Source organism: Rhinolophus ferrumequinum, chromosome 18 (genome assembly GCF_004115265.2).
Source record: "Rhinolophus ferrumequinum isolate MPI-CBG mRhiFer1 chromosome 18, mRhiFer1_v1.p, whole genome shotgun sequence".
In the NCBI taxonomy this organism is placed as follows: Eukaryota; Metazoa; Chordata; class Mammalia; order Chiroptera; family Rhinolophidae; genus Rhinolophus; species Rhinolophus ferrumequinum.
In genome coordinates, this window is record NC_046301.1 from 58677043 (window position 1) to 58697611 (window position 20569).

At 55.3% G+C, this 20569-nt stretch overlaps 1 protein-coding gene across 16 annotated transcripts in view; it reads left to right on the top strand.

Moving 5' to 3' along the window:
- The window catches only part of PTPRS (protein tyrosine phosphatase receptor type S), a 100196-nt gene that overhangs the window by 34048 nt on the left and 45579 nt on the right, over positions 1-20569 (top strand). For 9 of the 16 annotated variants that reach the window (XM_033135110.1, XM_033135109.1, XM_033135115.1 and 6 more), the window contains exons 2-6: positions 4288-4478; positions 10964-11109; positions 11651-11792; positions 17035-17223; positions 19050-19058. In XM_033135110.1, coding sequence (XP_032991001.1) covers positions 4388-4478; positions 10964-11109; positions 11651-11792; positions 17035-17223; positions 19050-19058 — 577 coding nt within the window. In that variant the 5' untranslated portion in view covers positions 4288-4387. The remainder of the gene's footprint in view (positions 1-4287; positions 4479-10963; positions 11110-11650; positions 11793-17034; positions 17224-19049; positions 19059-20569) is intronic. The other 7 variants (XM_033135112.1, XM_033135124.1, XM_033135114.1 and 4 more) reach the window with 1 other exon arrangement.

The window sequence follows — 20569 nt, forward strand, 5'->3', positions numbered from 1 at the left end:
CCGCGTGGGTACACAAGGCCGGCTCCAGGATCTCGTGACCCGTGCTCCGGCGCCTAGCTGGAATGGGTGCCCACTCGTTCCCCGTTAGCACAGTCTGGAAGCCCCGAGAGGCCACCCAGCAGGCTGTACCAAGCCCAGAGCAGGTCGTCCACTTTCCTGAGATTACACTGTGACCAAGGAAAGATCCAGTCGTGTGATTAAACGTGAGCTCTGGACCAAAGGTCCAGAGGATGCAGGACCCAGCTGAGGGCCTTGGGCAAGTCCCCACAGGCTCCTTTGTGAGCCTCAATTTCCTCATTTATGAAAAGAGGGCACCCCCGTCTGGTCGGCTGCTGGGAGCGAGTGGTGGACAGCTCAGCACCTGGCATGGAGGGAACTCTCAGGTGACAGCCGGCAGATGAGCAGGGACCCTCCCTGCACCCAAGGGTTCCAGGTTCCAAGCCTGGTTCTTTCCATCCTCCCCAGCCCCCGGCCCAGCCTCGTGTGCTGTCCAAGTTATTTCCTGTGACTCCCATGGATGGTTAGTCCCTTCTTAACAGCCACACCATCCACCAGGAACTCGGGGGTGCGGCATCATGCAGCCCCAATGCACCTGCCTCAGTTTCTCTTTCTCAGCTGTGGCAGAGCTGATGGCCCAGGCTGCTTTTCTGCAAGAGGCGCAGGGTGGAGGCTTGGCCACGTCCCTCCCTGCCCAGAGCTGCCTAGGGTTTATTGCTGTCCTGTGTCGCTGCCCTAATCTCTTCCCATCTCCCTCCTAGGACCTCTAAGCGTCTTGCCCTTCCTCATGCTTTTCCTTGTGTGGAGGACCTCCCACCCTGTTCCCATTCACTCTTTAATTCTCAGCCAAGTAATAGTATTAGCATTAAATCTGGAGGCAGAGAGATCAGGCAGAGGGAACAGCCAGTGCAAAGGTCCTGGGGCAGGGCCATGCCTGGTTTATTGGAGTACCATCAAGCAGGCCTGTGTGGCTGGAACAGAGTAAGTGAGGTGGGGGAGAGAAGGAGGAGATGAGGGCAGGGAGGGGACAGTGGCAGGTCGTACAGGGCCTTATGGGCGTGGGAAGGACTTGGGCTTTTACCCTGAGGGAGGTGGGAGCCCAGGATGGCTGTGGGCAGGGGAGGCTTGGGACCTGACTCAGGTGCTCACAGGTGTCCTCTGGCTTCGGGGTAGAGATAAACTGGGGGGAGAAGGTGGTAGTGCTTTGGTCCAGGTAGGTAATGATGGGGCTGGACAAGGTAGATGCAGGAGAGGGGTAAGTTAGAAGTAGGCAGATTTGAGAGAGATTTTGAAGGCATAGCTGACAAGGCTTGTTTATACGTATCCTCCCCCGGCCCCCACACCCGGGGTGTTTTAGGAAGCGGGAGTTGGCTACCTCTGCCATAGCAAGTTCCTCCGGGGCGCATAAGAGACCCCGTCACTTTTTATCTTCTGTGCGGTGGCTGCCCCTCCCTCCCTGAGTCTGTCCCGCGCCTCCCACCCCCATTCCTGCTCCATCATCCAGGCCTTGAAAGCCCGCAATGCTGGGTCTTCTCGCTCCCCACGGCCCTGCCCCCAGCCCAAGCAGGCTAGAGGGGCGGGTTTGGGGGTTTGGGAGCTCACAGACCAGCCCCTCCTGTGCGGGATCAGCCTTATCCTGCCCAGACACTGAGAAGGGGTGGGTCCAGTGAAGCTGGGGCTGCGGAAGCCAGGGGGTAATTAGGATCTGCCCTGTGTAGAAGGAGCTGCCCCCGGCTTCCATGGGGCGGGGAGAGCGGGGGAGGCAGCTGTGGTGGGGCCCTCCCATATGCGCCATCTGTGCAGGTGGCCCCTGCCCGTACCAGCCAGTATTTTAAGTGAGGAGACTGAGCAGCAGAACAGGGAACCCCCCGCCCCACCCAGGATCCATGGTAAGCCGGGCAGCCCTGGGTTTAAGCCCCTCTGGGCTACAGGCTTGCTGTGCTGTCTCGGTTTCCCCAGAAGTTCTCAGAGGGCATGTGCAACTGTCCCAAGTGGTCTGGGCCAGAGCCCCCCTCCCTAGATGTGGCAAAGCAGGTGTGCATTAGTGGGCGGGGCCAGCTGCTACGGTTGCCCTGCTTCCAGCTGGGGCCTCCACCTTCCTCATCGGCCACTTTTGCTCTTAAAGGGCCTATGGCAAGGTCACAGGGTGAGGGGTTGTACTTGAGGTTCCAGTCCCCAACTAGTTGTGTCTGAGTGCATGTCTGTAGTGTGTGTGCATGCCTGTCTGTCTGCACGTGTGTGTGTGTGTGTGTGTTGGGGGTGATCTGGTTTTGCATGTCTAGATGTATTGTCTGGCAGGGTACAAGTGTCGTTTGCTGACTGCGTGGCCTGTCTCTGTAGCCTGACTGTGTGCACCTTGATCTCTGACCTGACTCCGTATTTACGCGTGTATTTGCCTGTAGCCCAACCACGTATGTGTGTTGCCTGCCTGACCATGACCCTGTGTGTGTATCTTGACTGACTGTGGACCTGTATGTGTCTCTGATCTGACTGTACGTCTCTGTATGTCGTGGTCTGGCCATGTACGTGTATTGTCTGCCCCACTATGACCCTGTGTGTATATTTTGTCTGACTGTGTGTCTGAGGTCTGATTTTGTGTATGGTTGCGGTCTGACTATGTGCAGTTTTATTTGCTTGACTCGGCTTCTCTATTGCCTGACTGTAGGAATCTGTGCCTGTGTCCGATCTCCCTGTCTGTGATCTGACTGCGTGTCTGTTTATGGTTTGTCTGTGTGCATGTCTGTGGCCTGACTGTTCCGGCATCCTTCTCTGGGTCTAGTCTGACTGCATGTCTGTTACTGGTCTGACTGTGTGCAGAGTGAACTCCCCTCCCCCACCCCATCCCAGTTTCCCCACCCTCCACCCTGGGCCATGACCCGGCCACCACCCAGTCTTCCCCTGGGGCCACTCTGGGGCTGGGCGAGGTGACCGCAGCTGGGTATTTTGGGAGCTAGATGACAGGGGCTGCCCTGTCATTATGTGGCACCCATCCCTGTGGCAATGGCCTGGACCCGCCCGGGGCACGGCCTCGGGTGGGTATAGGGCTGACCTGGCCCCGAGGGTCCCATCCTCCGGCCTCTCCCTGCCCCTCCCTGGCCCTCTGCCTTGACTCTGGCCAAAGGGGAGCCTGGGGAGGGGGTTGGCCCGGCTGCGCCCGTGCGATGAGGAACCTTTCTGCCTTCAGAAGAGTTTAGATTCTTGTGGGAGAAGCAGATGCTGAGTGATTAACATTCACATTCAGTTTGCAGACTGATCTGTGGAGGATGGTCTTAGTCATTTCTGAGGCTGTGGGCTGTGGAATGGGGGGCTGACCTTTGGGGGGCCAGGAGGGTTTCGGAGGAAGTGACAACTGAGCTGAGACCTGTCATGTGGCAGTAGGGGACAGGAGTCATGGCAGAGGGCACAGCAGGGGCCAAGGCTTGCAGGGGGCACAGATCAGGTTGTGTGGCTGTCAGCAGGAGTGGCTTCCTCTGGGGGTGACGGGAGCCACAGCAGGCCACAGAGCAGGGCTGGGACCGATTGGTGTGTTTGGAAGATCTGGCTGGTGGCCGGCCAAATGGGACCGCGTTATGGGCACAATCAGCGGTGTTCGCGGGAACCTCATCCTTCCAAAGGCCCAGCCTGTGAGGGGGAGAAATTGGGTGTTCAGAGCAAATTCTAGAGCTGGTGTTCCGTCCTGGTTTGGGGCTTGGCTGGAGTCGGGCTCGGTCCAGGTTTGGGGGCTCGGCTGCTTTTGGGGGTCAGTCTGGGGTCGGGACTCAGCTGGGGGTTGGGGCTGTCTCAGTCTGAGCTGCTATCACAGAATACCCGAGACTGGGGGGCTTATAAGCAACACACATTTATTTGTCATGGTTCTAGGTAGGAAGTCTAAGGTCAGGTGTCAGCTGATCCAGTGTTTGGGGAGAGCTGCCTCCTACGGCATAGATGTCTTCTCGCTGTGTCCTCACCTGGCAGAAGGGGCTCCTGTTATCAGGCCACTGATCCCATTCAGGGGGGCTCCACCCTCAGGACCTAATCCCCTCCCAAAGACCCCACTTCCCATACCATCACATTGGGGATTTCAACATATAAATTTGGGGTGGGGGGGCATGAACATTCAGTCTGTAACGGGGGCTCAGCCCTTTCTCTCTGCCCTCCATCATCCCATGACCCCCCCCCCCATGGTCCTGTAACCCTGGCCCCCATCCTGTGACTCTCTCCCACCCCTCTGTGATCCTCCCACTGCCTCCCCAATGAAGGCTTCCTGGATTCTCCTCCTCCCCTCTCAAGGCCCCTCTGTTGTCTCTGCAGACGCTGCCCCGTCTGACGCTCGGCTTGAGGACTCTCTCTGAGGGACTGGGGGCCATCCCCCTCCAGGGTGGAAGTTGGAGGTTGCAGGTCCCTGTCAAGCATGGCACCTGCCTGGGGCCCTGGAGTGGCGTCTGTGGTTGGTCCCATGGGCCTCCTTGTGGTCCTGCTGGTTGGAGGCTGCGCAGCGGAAGGTAAGAGCCTGGCCTGGGGTGTGCGGATGTCTGAGTGCACATTTATGTGTGCGTGTGTGAACACGTGTCCTCCCCAGGGCTCCTGGTTTTGCCAAGCGGAGCCTCCGTGCTCCGTGAATGTCACTGAGTAAAATGCCTGTTGTGCACTGGGTCCGGAGAGAACAGCGGTAAATAATCACAGTGGTATTAATAAAGCAATAGCAATAACCATGATGATGATGGTGTCTGTTTTCCCAGTATCAACTCTGCACCAAGCCCAGTGCTAAATACAAACTTCATGTGCTTCACCTCCCGCCAGTCTCTCAGAACCCAGCATGCCAGTTCCATTACTTTCCATATTTTCCCATGAGGGAAACTGAGGCTCCGAGGGGGCAGGGACTTACTTGCAATCCCTCATCGTGACTGAGCCACAGAGTTCACCTTTCCTCGCTTCAGGAAGAAACACCAGTGCCCAGGAGACAGACACACAGGCAACCAGACCTTCCAAGCCGTGTGAGGGGAGGCTATTTGGGGGAGAGGGCATTGGAGCTGGGGCTTTGTAGGTGTGTAGGAGTTCACTGATGGAAAGGGCATTCCTGGCGAAGGTGTTAGCACACGGAAAGGCCTGGAGGTAAGGAAAGAGGTTGGTGCAGTTTGGGGAAGGGCAAGGCTGCGTTTCTTGCAGTAACATGGAGAGGATGAGAGTCAGTTGTAGACCCAGTGCCAAGACCCCCCCAACCGTGAGAGGCCTAGAGGAGGCGTCACTCAGGCCCATGGGGACACAGGGTCAGGCCAGGAGGGAAAGAAAGTGGGAATCAGGCTGGGTGTGCTGAAGACCTGCTGTGTATCCTTGGGCTACTGACTCAACCTCTCTCAGCTTCCATTTTTGCCTTGATTGAATGAGACTCATAATATTATCCTCATCCCAGCATTCTTGTCACAAGGACATATGGAAAGCCCCTGCATGCTGCTTGGCACATAGTAGGCTCACAGGCAAAGTAATTATTGCTGCTGGGTGAGGACACTGGTGACATGCACACCTGCTTCATCTCCTCGTGCTTTTTCTCATTTTCATGTTGTTTTTAGTAAATAGGCCTAACACATTCAGCTCAACCAGCACAACCTGATGAGATGAACTGTGCTATTGTCATCCCCATTGGACAGATGGGGAAACTGAGGTACGGTCAGGTTACAGTGCAGCCAGGAAGTGGTCATGCTCAGATTTGAACTTGGGCTGCCTGGCTCCAGAGCCTGTGTTCCCAACCACAGCATGACACTGCATCCGGGCCAGTGGCCAGATGTGGCTGGACCGTGATCTGTCCAGTCACTGCCCAGGCGCCCCCACTGTGACAACCTCAGATGTTCCCAGACAGAAACGTCTTGTCCCCAAGTGAGAACCGCTGGTTTAACTTATACTGGTTAAATAAATAATAGATTTACTGTTTGACATCTTGCTTCACTGATAACTACCCAGCCTGGGCCATGAGAGAGCTGAGACCATCTCTGTTTACAGGTGGGGAAACTGTGGCCGCAAACTGGCCATTGTGACGAAGGGTGGATCACAGAGTTCAAATCTTGGATTTGAATCCTGGCTCTATCATGTGACTACGGGAGGGTCTGTGTTCTCATTCCCTCAGTAGGTTTTTAATAAGCACCTACTGTGTGCTAGGCACTAGTTTAGATAGGTGACAAAACAAACATGTCACCCCCTTCGAGAGCTGATAATCTAGTGAGGGAAAGACACTAAGTGTGTTGGATGGTGATTATGCCCGGGAGCAAGATAAGCAGGAAGGTAGATGAGGGCTTAAGGTGGGGGGAGGGGGCTGCATTTTAAACAGTGGGAGGGTATTGGGAAAGGTTGCACTGAGGAGGTGGCATCTGAGCAGAGACTTACAGGAGTTGAGAAGTGTACCCCAATGGTATCTGGGGGAAAGAGTCCCAAGCAGAGGGAATAGCATGTGCAAAGGCCCTGAGGCAGAACGGTGCTTGGTATGTTGGAGGAACAGCCAGGAGGCCCATGTGGCTGGTGCAGAGTGAGCGAGCGAAGGTGAGGGCGGGGAGGGGATGGGGCAGGTGAGTTGGGCCTTGTGGGTGCAGGGAAGACTTGGGCTTTTTACCCAGAGGGAAGTGGGAGCCCTGGAGGGCGGTGAGCAGAGGGACTGCACCTGACTCAGGTGCTCACAGACGCCCTCTGGTGGTTGCCTTAGGTAGGACAGACCGACCACGGTGGAGGTGACTAGTGTGGTCCAGGTGGGTGATGGGTATGACCCAGGATTTCAGCACCTGGCATGTAGCAGGAGTTAGCTCAGTGGGTGTTCCCTCCATGAGCCCTTAATTATTATTAATGTATCACTGTAGGTGCTGGTAGTGGTCTAGACTCGAACCCACGTCTCCATCTCTAAGGCTGGGGCGTCTCAATCCCTGTAACTGGGTCTCTTTAGTTTAGCAGGAGCCCTGCCATTTGGAGCCCGGTGGGGGGCTGTGGGCACCATGATTGGTACTGCCAGCTTCAGGGAGTGGCTCAGGTCCTCAGGGTGCCATTCGGGGTGGGGGCTGTCAGGCTGCAGAGAGCCTGCACGAGCGTCTAAAGTGTTCACCAGCCAGCACCAAGAGGAGTGATTTCTGCTGTAGAAATGGCTCCTGGTCCTGTGTGGCCTTCCCAGGATGCTGTGGGGCTGGCCCAGGCAGGCTTTGGAGGGGACAGTGGGTGGGTCTCCGGGTCTGGCACCAGATTCTTCTCCGCAGAATCTGAAATGGAAAAACAGAAGTCAGGCCAAGCCTTTCCCATCTCCGCACTGTTGGCGTCACTACTCTGAACCTCAGTCTCTTCATCTAAGAAATGGGGACCCCCTGGGGTACTCTTAATAATGAAGACCCACAGCCCCATTTCTTCAGCTTCGCAGCTGGATCGCACCAGGTTGAAATCCTAGCTCCTTGCCCGTCCCCAGCTGGGTGAGCCCGGGCTGGTCACTCATCCTTGCCAACCCTCAGTTTTGCTGCTGTGTGACACAGGTGTGAGAACAGTGCTGAGCCCCACCAGGCCCAGCACACAGGGAGTGTTTGTTGGCCACAAGCTGCGGCCATACCCAGTGACCCTTTCTTGTGTCTAGGGCCCCTTTGCCAAGAAGAGGAGGGGCGATTTGTCCAAATGACAGAATCCAAGAGTCAGCAAGGAAGTTTACTGGGGGACACAGGACAGAGGAAGCTCTTCGGAGCTAGTTGGGATCTCGGAGCCACCTGGAAAGAGGCTGAGAGGCACATGCCCTGCAGAAAGGGGGAGCCCAGGAGCAAACAGGCAGCTTCACTGGGCCCGGTAGTAAGTGGGCTAGGAGGTCAAGACCCTCATTTTCTCAAGGGTCACCTGACAGAGAGAGGAGGTACAATGGGGTCCTGGGAAGTGTGGCTGCCCCGGGCCCACCCTGCTATGTGGCACATAGGCAAGTATTTCAGCCCAGCAGGATCAGGACTGTGATGGGGGGTGTCCAGGCAGTGGTAGGGACAAAGGGGCTCTTGACCCGGCCGGCTGTAATCCGAGAAGGCTCCCTAGGGGAGGTGCTGGCCCAGCTGAGGCTGGAGCTGCCAGAAGGGAGGAGGAAGGAGCATGAGCTGCCACTGTTGCCTGGATTGGAGGGCACTAGGGGTGTATCCTCAGCTCTGAGTGATAAACAGACAGCTGGATGCCTCCCACAGCTGCTTCTGCCCTTCCTTTCAGCGGCTCCCAAGGGAGGATTTTCCCAGAAGTAAGATTTCTGACCTGGCCACAGTGACTTTTCCCTGTGACCTTGGCTGGGGACACATATGGCCCAAGTCACCATTCCTGAGGCTTGGAGGAGGGGTGGCCCAGGCAGTCAGAGCCAGGGAGGCGGGCCCAGCCCTGGGCTCAGTGTGGAGCAAAACGTCTTAAGTCAGGCTCAAGGCCTGGAGGTGACAGGAGCACACGATGTGGACTTAGGGGGGACAGAGAGACCCAGGTTTAAATCTTGATGCTGTCATTTCTGAGCTGTGTGACCTCATGCAAGCTGAATCTGTATAGTCCCAGCTGTACAATGGGATTAACAGTCACTGCTTCAGGAATATATGGGGGTTGAATGAAGCCACACGTGCTGGCACACAGTGGGTCTACTGCTTTTCAAGGGGAATGGCCAGTTTCAGACACATATGGTCACATCAGGGGGAGCAGAACCTTGAGTGGGGGAGGTGAGGCCAGTCAGGCCACTGGGATGGGCGCTGTTTTGTTCAAAGCCCAGCCTGAGCCATGGATGGGAGAAACCAAGGCCTGTGGGCACCCAGCCTTAGAACCTGAGGCTTCCATGAGCTTCTTGGTGCTTCCAAGCGCCAGAAGGTTACAGCTGAACCCCCGTGGTCCTCTGTACTCTCCGCTGATTTTGAGGGCTTTGAGACCCGGTATTGTAAAGCTTGAGATGTTCAGCGCCTCTCTGCATCTCCTCAGACCCCAAATTTTTACTCACTTATTATTTTTCTTTAATCAGCTTACCTTTTTATTCAATCCTTAAAAAAAATAATTTTAGGGGCTGGCCCGGTGGCTCAGGCGGTTGGAGCTCCATGCTCCTAACTCCGAAGGCTGCCAGTTCGATTCCCACATGGGCCAGTGGGCTCTCAACCACAAGGTTGCTGGTTCAACTCCTCGAGTCCGGCAAGGGATGGTGGGCTCCGCCCCCTGCAACTAAGATTGAACACGGCACCTTGAGCTGAGCTGCCTCCCGGATGGCTCAGTTGGTTGGAGCATGGGCTCTCAACCACAAGGTTACCAGTACGATTCCTCAAGTCCCGCAAGGGATGGTGGGCAGTGCCCCTGCAACTAAGATTGAACACGGCACCTTGAGCTGAGCTGCCGCTGAGCTCCTGAATAGCTCAGTTGGTTGGAGCGTATCCTCTCAACCACAAGGTTGCTGGTTCGACTTCCGCAAGGGATGGTGGGCTGCACCCCCTGCAACTAGCAACAGCAACTGGACCTGGAGCTGAGCTGCTCCCTCCACAACTAAAGACTGAAAGGACAACAACTTGAAGCTGAATGGCACCCTCCACAGCTAAGTTTGAAAGGACAACAACTTAACTTGGAAAAAAGTCCTGGAAGTACACACTGTTCTCCAATAAAGTCCTGTTCCCCTTCCCCAATAAAATCTAAAAAAAAAAAAAAAAAAAAATTTAAAATTTATTTTGAAATAGTTCTAAATCTAAGAAAAGGTACCAAGGTATGAAGCCTCCTTCCCCATGTCTAGCCACCTAGTTTCTCTCCCCAGAGGCAACCACTGTTTCTAAACACACACACACACGCACGCATATGCACACACTCTCTTTCCCCCTTTTCATTTTTCTTGTCACACAGACAATAGCATTCGCTATACTTTTTTATCCCTCACAATTTTTTCCATTCCTTGATATGTCTTGTTCTTTTCCTAATCGCTCATTTAAAAAGCATCCTTGTCCCTTTTTACAGCTGTGTAGTATTCCACTTCGTGGATGGCCCAATATTCATTTAATCAATCCCCTTTAGTTGGATTTGTAGGTTATTCCTCTAGTACTTTGGAAGGATGTTGCAGCCCTTGAGTCTGTTGGTAAAAATCTCAGAAGTAACTGAATTCATTTTATGGGATACATTGTAGCATGATTGTGAATGGAAATCCAGTATCCCTTTGGGTGTATCACAGGTTACTGTGAAAAGTCAACAAAAATGAGATGTTATTGAACTCTTGCTGGATACTGGCGCCTGTTCCTGGTGCAGAATTGAGGCTGTCTGGGGCTGTTAAAGATATAGTAGCTCTCCCTTGAGATTTTCTCGGAGTGACTTACTACATGAGATCATTGTGAGGGGCAAAGAAGGTGAAGGTGAGCACAGGTGCCATCCCAGTTCAAATCCTGGTGGCTACCTGCGTGTGTCCGAAGCAAATATCTTGTCTGGTCTGTGCCTCAGTTTTCTCATGTGTAAAATGGGAATTATGATAGCCCTGCCCCTCAGCTCTGTTGGAAGGATTAGATGTTACTAACCTTAGATGTTTACTAACCTGCTTGGTGCCTCAGTTTCCCCACATAGCCCACCAAGGGAGTAGACCAAGTTATCTCCTTCCAAGTCTTTTCAGGGCTAAAGACCCTCCATGGTTTGGCCGGTCACCACTGGAGCCCTCTAGGTGCAGAATTTGGGTACCCCAGAATCTTGGAGATCTCCCCTTTCACCATCCCTTGTGGCACTGAGCCGGTGAGCCCACGTGAGGTTGTGTCCACATGTGAATGTGTGTGGCTGTTATATGCAGGTGGTGGTGGTTTGTGGGGGGCTGTGCAGACCCCAGGGTACTCACGGGTGCCTTGATGGGGAGAAGCATTCAGTGGCAGCATTTCTCCACCCTCCTTTTCTCTCTAGCCCTCCTGTTGGGCCCATGTGGTACCTCCATGGCCGGCAGAGGATGCAGGGTATGTTTGCATGGCCCCATGGGGTCCTGGCCATGTGCCTGCGCTCACCAGAGCTCCTCTTTTTCCTGTTCTATCCCCAGAGCCCCCCAGGTTCATCAAGGAACCCAAGGATCAGATTGGTGTGTCAGGGGGTGTGGCCTCCTTCGTGTGTCAGGCCACGGGTGACCCCAAGCCACGGGTGACCTGGAACAAGAAGGGCAAGAAGGTCAACTCACAGCGCTTTGAGGTGAGTTGGGGGTGAGGGGAAGCAGCCTGGGGCAGCACCCTCCCAGATGGGGCCTGGCTGCTCGGTCACAGAATGTTCTCCAGATGTAATGTGGCAGCCAGGGCCAGGCAAGCCTGGCGGGGCACGCTCTCCAGCCAGTGCCCTTCCACTCACTGCCTGCCATGGGGCCCTGCCTGCCTGCTCAGTGAGGGTGACTTGCTCTGTCACCTTCATGCTGTGCAGCCTCAAGCAAGGCCCTGCCCTCTCGGAGTCTTATCTCACACTCGCACAGGCTCACACCCAACACCACTGCTCACAGGAAGGAATTCACAACTCTCCACATGCACGTGATCAGACACACGTTTCTACACCCAACACGTGCCTTCACACACCTGTCACACAGGCTTAGTGTGCATGTCACACACCCACATACACACAATACCCTTTACTTGTACATATGCAAGCCCCGATTTCTGCCTCTAGTGCGTTTGCATGGGACATCCACATCCGGGACCCCTGGGGCCCTGGCTTCAGCCTGACCTCTCTCCTTTGCCCGCGGCAGACGATCGAGTTTGACGGGAGTGCAGGAGCTGTGCTGAGGATCCAGCCGCTACGGACGCCCCGGGATGAGAATGTGTATGAGTGTGTGGCCCAGAACTCGGTTGGGGAGGTCACGGTCCATGCCAAGCTCACTGTCCTCCGAGGTATTGGGGTCTCCAGGGTGGGTGGGGGAAGAACCGGGCCCTGTGAGCTTTGGGGACAAACACCAAAGACATCTGTGAAAGTCTTGCTTTGGATTTGCTCTTTGGGGAGACCTCGATCTCCCTCCTGCAGCCTGTAACACCTGCAGGGCCCAGAGCCTGCTAACAGGATTTATAGAACCTTTGCAGGAAAAAGGAGTGTTGGGGGACTAGAGTCATCCCGTTTTTCATCTTAGTCATGCTCTTCTAATTACAAAAGACGGATCAAACCCAACTGGTTCAAGTAAGAAAGAGAATTCGTATCATTAAAATGTTCCGCAGAGTGCATCAGCTTCAGGTTCAGCTGAATCCAGGAGCTCGTACCATGTTCTCAGGGCTCACTCTCTCTCTGCCTCTGGGTTGTTTTCTTCCATATCCACTATATCCTCAGTGGGATACCTCCTGTTAGCTCCATGCTCCCAGGCCCCCACCCAAAAAAGGACCAAATGACCTTGGACTGGTGCACATTGGCCACACTGGCTCACGTGACCATCCCTGAGCCAGTCTCTGTGGCCAGTGGACTAATCAGAGGAGTCTGACTGGCAGAACCCTCCCTGTAGTCAAGGGTGTGTCAGCCCATATAGACGAGTCAGTCAGGCATGCTTCCCCCGAAGGAACAAAGGAGGAGGAGATGCCGGACAGGCAGAAATAGCTGCCCAGCCCAGCCTTAGACATTCACATGGATCCTTTGGGAACGGCACTTCACTGGGCTGCGTACTGGCCTCATTCCGGTGGCTGAGGGCACCAGGAAATTACTTCCTCGTTATAAAACAGCAGCCTTCAGGCAGCCTCGACACAAACCCCCATCCAGATACTCCAGGCTGTCTTCTCCATTGCAAGGGGGTTTTAGCCCAGGGGCCTGCAACTTGAGTTCAAATCCTGGCACTGCCACTCTGTAGCTGTGTGACGTTGGATGAGTTAATGAACCTCTCTGAGCTGCAGTTTCCCCACCTCCAAAGTGGGATAACAATGATGCTCACCACAAGGGGTGGTTCTGTGAACCAGGTGAGTGGATGATACAAGTGAGAGACCTGTGCAGTGCCACGCAGGGAATTAGCACTTGGTTGAGTCTGTGTGACATTATTGTTATTGTCATTATTCTGGTTTGAACAAGGCAGCTTGGCCACCAGCCATTGTGTAGCTCTCAAGTGGGTGGGTTCTGCCTGTCGCCTGCAGGGACACTCTGACCCTCTCTGATCTGTAAGTGTGAGCCACAGTCAGCAGTTAGGTGGGAGGTGTCCCCTACATGTTGCTCCAGGGCAGTGGAGCTGTAGTCAGATTGGAGCCCTGGGAGGAGGCACCCGTTGGCGCCAGGGACACTTTGTCCCTTGGTGTGTGACCTCTGAGGGGTCACTTAGAAAGCTCTACTGTGATTCTCTGGAAATTCTTAATAATTTTTTAACAAGAAGTCCCATCATTCCATTTTACATGTGTCCTGGAGCTGGTCCTGCAGGGGCTGGAGGGAGGAGGGAGGAGCAGGGAGGAGTCCACACGCCCCACCCCGCCCCTTCCCAGCAGATATTTTTGCCCTGACCTTTCCCGGGCCCAGACGAAACAGCCTGCCTCCTGTCGTTCTGTGCCAGCCTCCATTGTAAGCTCTCAGAGAGTTAAAAGAACAAGCTGTGAATCTATTAAGCGCCCAGTCGTTGGGCGTCTGGGAAAGCTACGTCTCTGCTCCCTGCCCCCATCAAGGCCTCTGTGGTGTCTTTCTGTGCTCCAGCTGCTGGGAGGATGTGGTGCTTGGGCTGGGCGCTCTGCCCAGGGTGTGTGACCCAGGAGCCCCTGGCCTCCCCTGTCCCGGGCCCCGAGCCCCGATCCCTGGCTGAGCTGGGAAGGGCTGAGCTGCCAGGCCCAGGACTCCCTGCCTTTCCTCCCTCCCCTTCCATCTGATTGTGGACCCTGCTCACGCCTCCTGTGCTGTTGTTTTAATTAAACTCCGAGGAATCAGGCACAGTATGGTACGCTGTGAACATTTTTGTTTAATTAGGAGCTCGCGGTAACGTCAGGCGGCCGTGGCCTCCCCCAGCACCCACGTGCCTGTTCCCCACCCCGCTGGCTGCCACCCACACGTGCTCACAGGGACCCCCGCAGAGCTACGTACACATGGCAAGTGCTCACGTGTGGACATGTGTGGGGTGCAGGTTCGTACACAGGTGAACGTGCAAACACATGCACACATGGGGGAAATGGGAGCACAGAGGGTTGCAGGCAGACCCAGCCTCCAGCGTGCACGGCCAGCCTGAGCACCAAGAACTGAGGCCCGATTGTTTTGGCCTTGACCTCTGATGGCATCATCAGTACTAATCAGAACCACCTCTGAAGTCCAGGCCTCAGGGCCCGAACCACCTCAGACAGGGTCCAGCTGCCCCCTCAGACCCCAATGGGTCCAGGCTCAGTTTGGGGGTCCTGCAGCTGCCGGCCCCTCTTCCTCTGGGTTCAGCCAGGCCCAGGTACAAATCCCAGCCTTGCCGTGTCCTAGCTGTATGACCTGGGACAGGTGTGTGTGTCTGTCTATACCTCAGTTTCCCCCTCTGCAAAATGGCCCCCATCTCTGAGGAGGGCACAGGAAGGTACCTGTACAGCACCTAGTACATAGTTGTCACTCAGGACCTGGGACCGTGGGCACCTGCCCTCCAGGCAGTGACTCCTGCATGGGCCGGGACCACAGCCCTCCTATTCTACTGGGAAACCGGGATGATGCTGCCCTTCTCCCTGCGCCATCGTGGCCTCGCGCCCCTTCACCCCCACCCACTATGTGCCTGGGGCTCAGTTCCCTCCCCACATGGTGGCCTCTCACCCACCTCTGCCCCAGCCCCACAAGTCCTGTCCCGATGCTCCCACCATGCCCAGTGTATTTGTCAGCAAATACACGTGTATCATTTCCTTTTACACAAATAGCATTGTCTACATCAGGAAGCAGCAAGCTTTTTCTGTAAAATGCCAGAGAGTAAATATTTTTGACTCTGCAGGCCAGACAATTTCTGTTGCAACTTCTTCGCTCTGCTGTCAGAGCAGGAAAGCCACTATAGATGACATGGAAATGAATGGGCGTGGCCATGTGCCAATAAAACTTTATTTGCAAAATCAAACAGAGGACCTGATATGGCCTGGGGGCCACAGTTTGCGATTCTTGGTCTACACCGTCTTTCACTTTGAACTCTGTCCACTGAGCAACATATCTTGGAGTTTGTTCCAAATCTGTTTGTAAGGTGACTCCTCCTGCTTGTTCCAGTGTCTATCCCGTGGATGGTCCTGCTTGTGCATCACACATCCCTGTTGACAGATGTTTAGATGTCTCCAGCCTTTGGCTGTTACTACTAGCACCTCAGGAATAACTATATTCCTCTTTTAGTGCATCTCTTGTGGAGACTGTAGACGCTGAGATGAGGGCTTGGGTGGGGGCGTCTCTGGTGGGTGGCACCAGGTCACCTCTCCTGGCCCAGGTTGTCCCAGCCAGCATTGCCGCCAGCCGCCAGCAAGCATGCCTGTTTCTGCTCAGTCTCACCAGCACCTTGTGATCGCTTTTGTCACGTGTCCGTCAGGGCTGGGTGGGGGCTGTATTAGTTTGCTAGGGCTGCTGGGACTAAGTTCCACAGATTGGGGGGCTTAAACGTATTGTCCCACAGTTCTGGAGGCTGGAAGTCCAGAATCAAGGTGCGAGCAGGGCTGGTTTCTCCTGAGGCCTCGCTCCTTGGCGTGTGGATGCCGTCTTCTTCCTGTGTGCTCACATGGTCGTCCCTCTGTGCGTGTCTGTGTCCTCATCCCCTCTTCTTAGGACACCAGTCACCTTGGACTAGGACCCACCCTGATGACCGCATTTTACTTTAATCACCTGTTTAGAGACCCCCATCTCCAAACAGTCATATTCTGAGGTCCCCAGGGGTTAGGGCTTCAGTGTATGAATTTGGGGGGAGGGGACACATTCCAGCCCAGCAGAGAAGCTAGTGGCTATTTTAATTTGCACTAAGGAGGCTGCTCCTGGCCTCTGGCCCAGGCGAATCCTTTGTGCATTGTGGGTGACAGGCCAGACCGGAGCTGGGGGTATTAGGGGTCAGAGCAAAAGGAACCTGAAGTCCAGGTGCTAGAGAGAGAGAGTGAAGGGCAGGAGTGGGTGGGGCCTGCTAGGGGGTGCCCCAGGCTGCCTCCCCTTCCCTGCTGTCGACTCCAGCTAAATTAGGCCATGGAGCCCATGGTGCAATTTGCAGAGCACGCAAATGAAGGGCACTGGTCAGTTAGCCGGCTCACTCGTCGCCCCAGCCCAAACCCAGGCTTGCCAGTCACTAGAATTGGGGACCAAGGTTCTCAAGGAGAGGCGCATTGTCTCCTTGTGTCCCCCAACCCCCTTTACCATTGAGGGAAGCGAGACCTTGGCCATTGGATGGAGAGACGGAGGCTTCGGGGCACGGTGCCTCTCCTGGGTTGACAGCAACAGAAACTGAGTCATTCACTCATTTATTAAGCACCCACTGTGTGCCAGGCCTTGCATCGGGTGGCAGGACACAGCGGCGACACACACATACGTCATGGTAAATGGAGCGTGGTACTCAGACATTCTGGAGTTTCAGAGGATTTGTAACTTGGGGGTGTGAGCTGGCCCGAGGCCACGAGGATGAGTAGTTGGCTGCCGAGGGGTGACGCCGGCAGGGAGCCTGATGACTTTGAGGAACAAGGAGGCCTGTGTGGCTGCACGGAGAGCGCGAGGGTGGCATGAAGTGGGGTGGCCGGGCGAGGAGCCGGGTTCCTCTGGAGGGTGGTGGGGACCCGAAGGGGGTGCAGCAGGGGCCTCGTGTGGTCTCATTTACGTTTTGAAAAACTCCCTCTGGCTGCTGTAAGTAACCCTAGGGTTGTGCAGCCTTGTCACTGCTGATGTTGGGGCCAGATTGTTCTCTGTGGGGGGGCATCCTGGGCACTGGGGGGGATTGAGCAGCATCCCTGGCCCCCACCCCAGTTGTGACAACCAAAATATCCCCAGACATCACCAAGTGTTTCTCGGGGGGCAGAATCACACGGGGTGAAAAGCCCTGGACCAGTCGGATGTCCTTCCAGCAGCTGTTTCACCTGAGATGGATCCTACTCACAGATGGGAGGATGTCACCTGGCCAGGCAGTGGCTGGACCCAGGGCCAACCAGTCCCCGAGCCCCAGCTGGGAGGGGTGGCCATGTGATAACCAGGCCTCTGCCCTGTTTTTCCTGTCTCTGCCCTCAGAGGACCAGCTTCCCCCTGGTTTCCCCAATATCGACATGGGCCCCCAACTGAAGGTGGTGGAGCGGACGCGGACGGCAACGATGCTGTGTGCTGCCAGCGGCAACCCTGACCCCGAGATCACCTGGTTCAAGGACTTCCTACCCGTGGACCCCAGTGCCAGCAACGGGCGCATCAAGCAGCTGCGATCAGGTGAGTGCAGGTGGCCGGTAGGATGTGGTAGCCAGAGCGGGCAACGGGGAGGGCCGCATCTCCGGGGTCCAAGCTCTGGGAACTAATGGGGACAGAAAGGCACAGATGATGTATAGTCATGGAGGCCATTGGTGAGCTGAGCCAGTGGGGTTCTAATGGGGCGCAGACTGGCAGGTATAATGGGGAGCTATGGCGGATGGTAGGAGAGTTCATCGGTGCCTAAGTGGGGATACAACGGGCCCAGTTATGCACAATGATGGGGAGCAATGGAGGTCCCCAGGGCAGAGTGTTTCCGGTACCCAGCTGTGGGGTGCTAATGAGGCACAGATAGTTGCAGGTGATAGAAAGCCAAAGAGGATGGTGGCTATCTGCAGTGCCCCAGGAGTGGGGACACACGGGGACAGACAGGCGGAGATAATGGGGAGCCACAGAGAGTGGTGAGGGAAAGCCATCTTCAGTGCCTAACCACTAGGTATATAACGAGGCACAGACAATCAAGGTAATAGGGAGCTATAGAAGGTGGCATAGGGAGAGTATCTTCTATGCTAAAGTAGTATGCGTCTCCAGAGGAGATAGTGGGCCATAGACACGTAAGGTATGGGGAGCCATAGAACGCTGCAGGGAGAGAGTGTCTCCAAGACTGAAGCTGTAAGGATGGAATGGGGCAAAGACAGGCAGGTGTTAGAGGTTTGTCTGTGATGGGTCACAGATAGGCAGCCCAGCCTGTTTGTTTTGGCTCCGGGTGGGCTAGGGGGCCTTGGGACAGAGCATGAGGCCTTGGCCACCTTGAGGATGGGCGGTTGGTTCCACAGTGGTGTCTCAGCCATGCCCTATCTGTGATTCCATGTGTCTGGGGGTCTGTGTGTGTGTGTGTGTTGTGTCAGTTGTCGCCTGCCTCACAGTATGTCCACGTGTGTGTGTGTGTGTGGGCTCCCTGTGCTGCCCTGACCTGTGGGCACACGCAGGCCATGCTATCGGCACATGGGTTCGCCCTCTCCCTCCTAGAGCACAGCTTGTCCAAGCTCATCTCGGCTACACGTGTACCCGTGTCACCTTCCCTCCTGTGCACATGCACACAGGGTGACTCCCTGATCAGGCCACACCCCCTGATCCTCCTGTGTGCACGTGTGGTGGGAAGGTGCCCACGTGCACTCACATCGTGAGTACACACGTTGAGGTGCACCTCTGTTTGCTTTTCCTCTCCCCCTCCTCTGAAGACCCCTCCCCTGGAGCCACCCGTGCCTGAAGGCCGCCCTTACTCACTGCCCATCCTCGTCCTCCTAGGAGCCTGTCTGCCTGTCCTCTACTTTCTGCTCCCCTCCCCAGGGAAGAAGACCCAAGCCCTGTAAAAGGGCAGACATTAAGTCTGGAATTTCTGCTCTGGGGACAGAGATAGCCTGACCCTTCCCAACCTGTCTGAGGAGATTTGCAGCTTTGGAGAATGATGGCAACCTTGGGTATCCAGTTGCTTCCCTGCTGGCTTCTGACATTGTCACCTGAATGTAATGAAATGATTAAGAGCACGGACCTCAGGGCCTGATGGCCTGGGTCAGATGTCAGCTGTGTCCGAAAGCAAGTCCTCTCTGAGTCTCAGCATCCTTACAAAACGTGCCTGCTCTCTGGCGTTATTGTGAGGGGCCCACGACAGAATGCCTGGCACGTAGTACGTGCTCAGTGAACATACGCTGCTTTAGTAAAACATAATAAATCTCAGCGTTATTCTGACTTCCCCTCCCTACCCCTCCCCAATGAGGATACAGGCTTCTGTATAACCACCGTTAATGATCCTGTTCTCTTTTTCTTGTCCCTCTGTTGTAAACGTTCAGAAACCTTTGGTAAGTCTCATTTCTTCACTGCGTCAACAACTAACGTTCCTCTTTTGTCCCCCGTCCCCTCCCCTCAGACTAACAGCCACTGTGACAGTAACTGTGACCCACTCCACGTGGCATGTTTACTAACCCAGCCCTCCCCACCAGCACCTCCCCCCACCAGCCACCCAGCCCTCTCTAGCCAGGCACCAGGGGGCTGCAGAGAGAGGAGCCCAAAAGGAAAAGAGGAAAAAAGATAAATTCAGTGGGGCCGGGAGGACCCCAGAACCGGAGCTGAGGAGAAATCGGACGTCCTGGGGTTCGTGGAGCTTTGCACAGAACAGTCCACCTGCCCCATTCTGGGCATTATTTTCCTGCTGAAAAATAATGAAATTACAGAAGTTTGGGAGCAGAGATGAGAGAGGAGTTTTCTAGCTAGGCCGATGCTGGGCACTAATCTTTTCCAAGCATCCAGCCTGAATCCCCTAAAACCAACTGCTGGGCTAATTCTTAACTAAGGTGAGAATACTGGCCCATGATTGTTCCTTCTCATCTTCTTTGGGGTACCTCCTTTCCTCAATATGGTGGCCATGGGCCATTTGACCATCTTGAGAAGAAGTCCTATTCTCTGGCTTTCAGTTTCTATCATCATAAGCCATTTCCCCCTGCGTAAAGTAGCCTGATCGGGTTGAGGATTTTGTAAGAGATCATCGTATGGGGGCCCCAGAAAGTTCAAGCCAGAGTCCCCAGCCTGGGAGGCTGGAGAGCTAGGTTCAGGGCTCTCCCCTGCCTCTTACTAATGGTATGACAGTTCCTGGCCCCTTCTGGGCCTCAGTTCACCCATCTGTAGAATGGGCCTGGGCCATGCCAAGGAGCTCTGTTTTTTTCACCCTCTACAGCTTCTCTGCCCTGGCCTTGGGGTCTCCTGTCCTCGGTGGGGTTATCAGCTGTCATCAGCAGCAAGGAGGCGTCCAGATCTTCCCAGGGACAATGAGCCGAGGGTGTGACACTCTAGTCTGGGACCTCCTTTTCCTGAACCCTGAGTTGTCCCTGCCCCCGGTGCCCAGGTGTATACACAGATAACCCTTTCCTCTTTTCCTTTTGGAAGTGAAGGCGGCTGCAGGGCCCTCCCTCTGCCCTCAATCCCTTTTCACTGCCCTTCCCTGTCCCTCCTACTTGGCGTATCTGTAACACCTTCCCTGTGCTTTATTAATGCCCGGCCCTGGGGCACTAACCCCCTCTCCCACTGTCTCTAACAAGATTCCTGAACCCCCCCCCCCCCCCATCGCTCCCTGTCCCTCCCAAGAAGGAAAGAAGGAAGGGAGGTCATGGACCTCCCTCCCTTGGCCCAGAAGGAAGGCAGCCAACAGGGCCAGGCCAGGCCATAGACCTCCCCGGGGCATAGTGACGCCCCTCCTTCCCCAGGAGATTCCTGCCTCTTCCGGAAGCACTCCTGATGGACACGTCCTCAAACCCACCCTGCTCCTAGGAGCCTTACCTCCTCTTCCTCGGCAACGCCTGCAGGGTCCGTGGGCCCA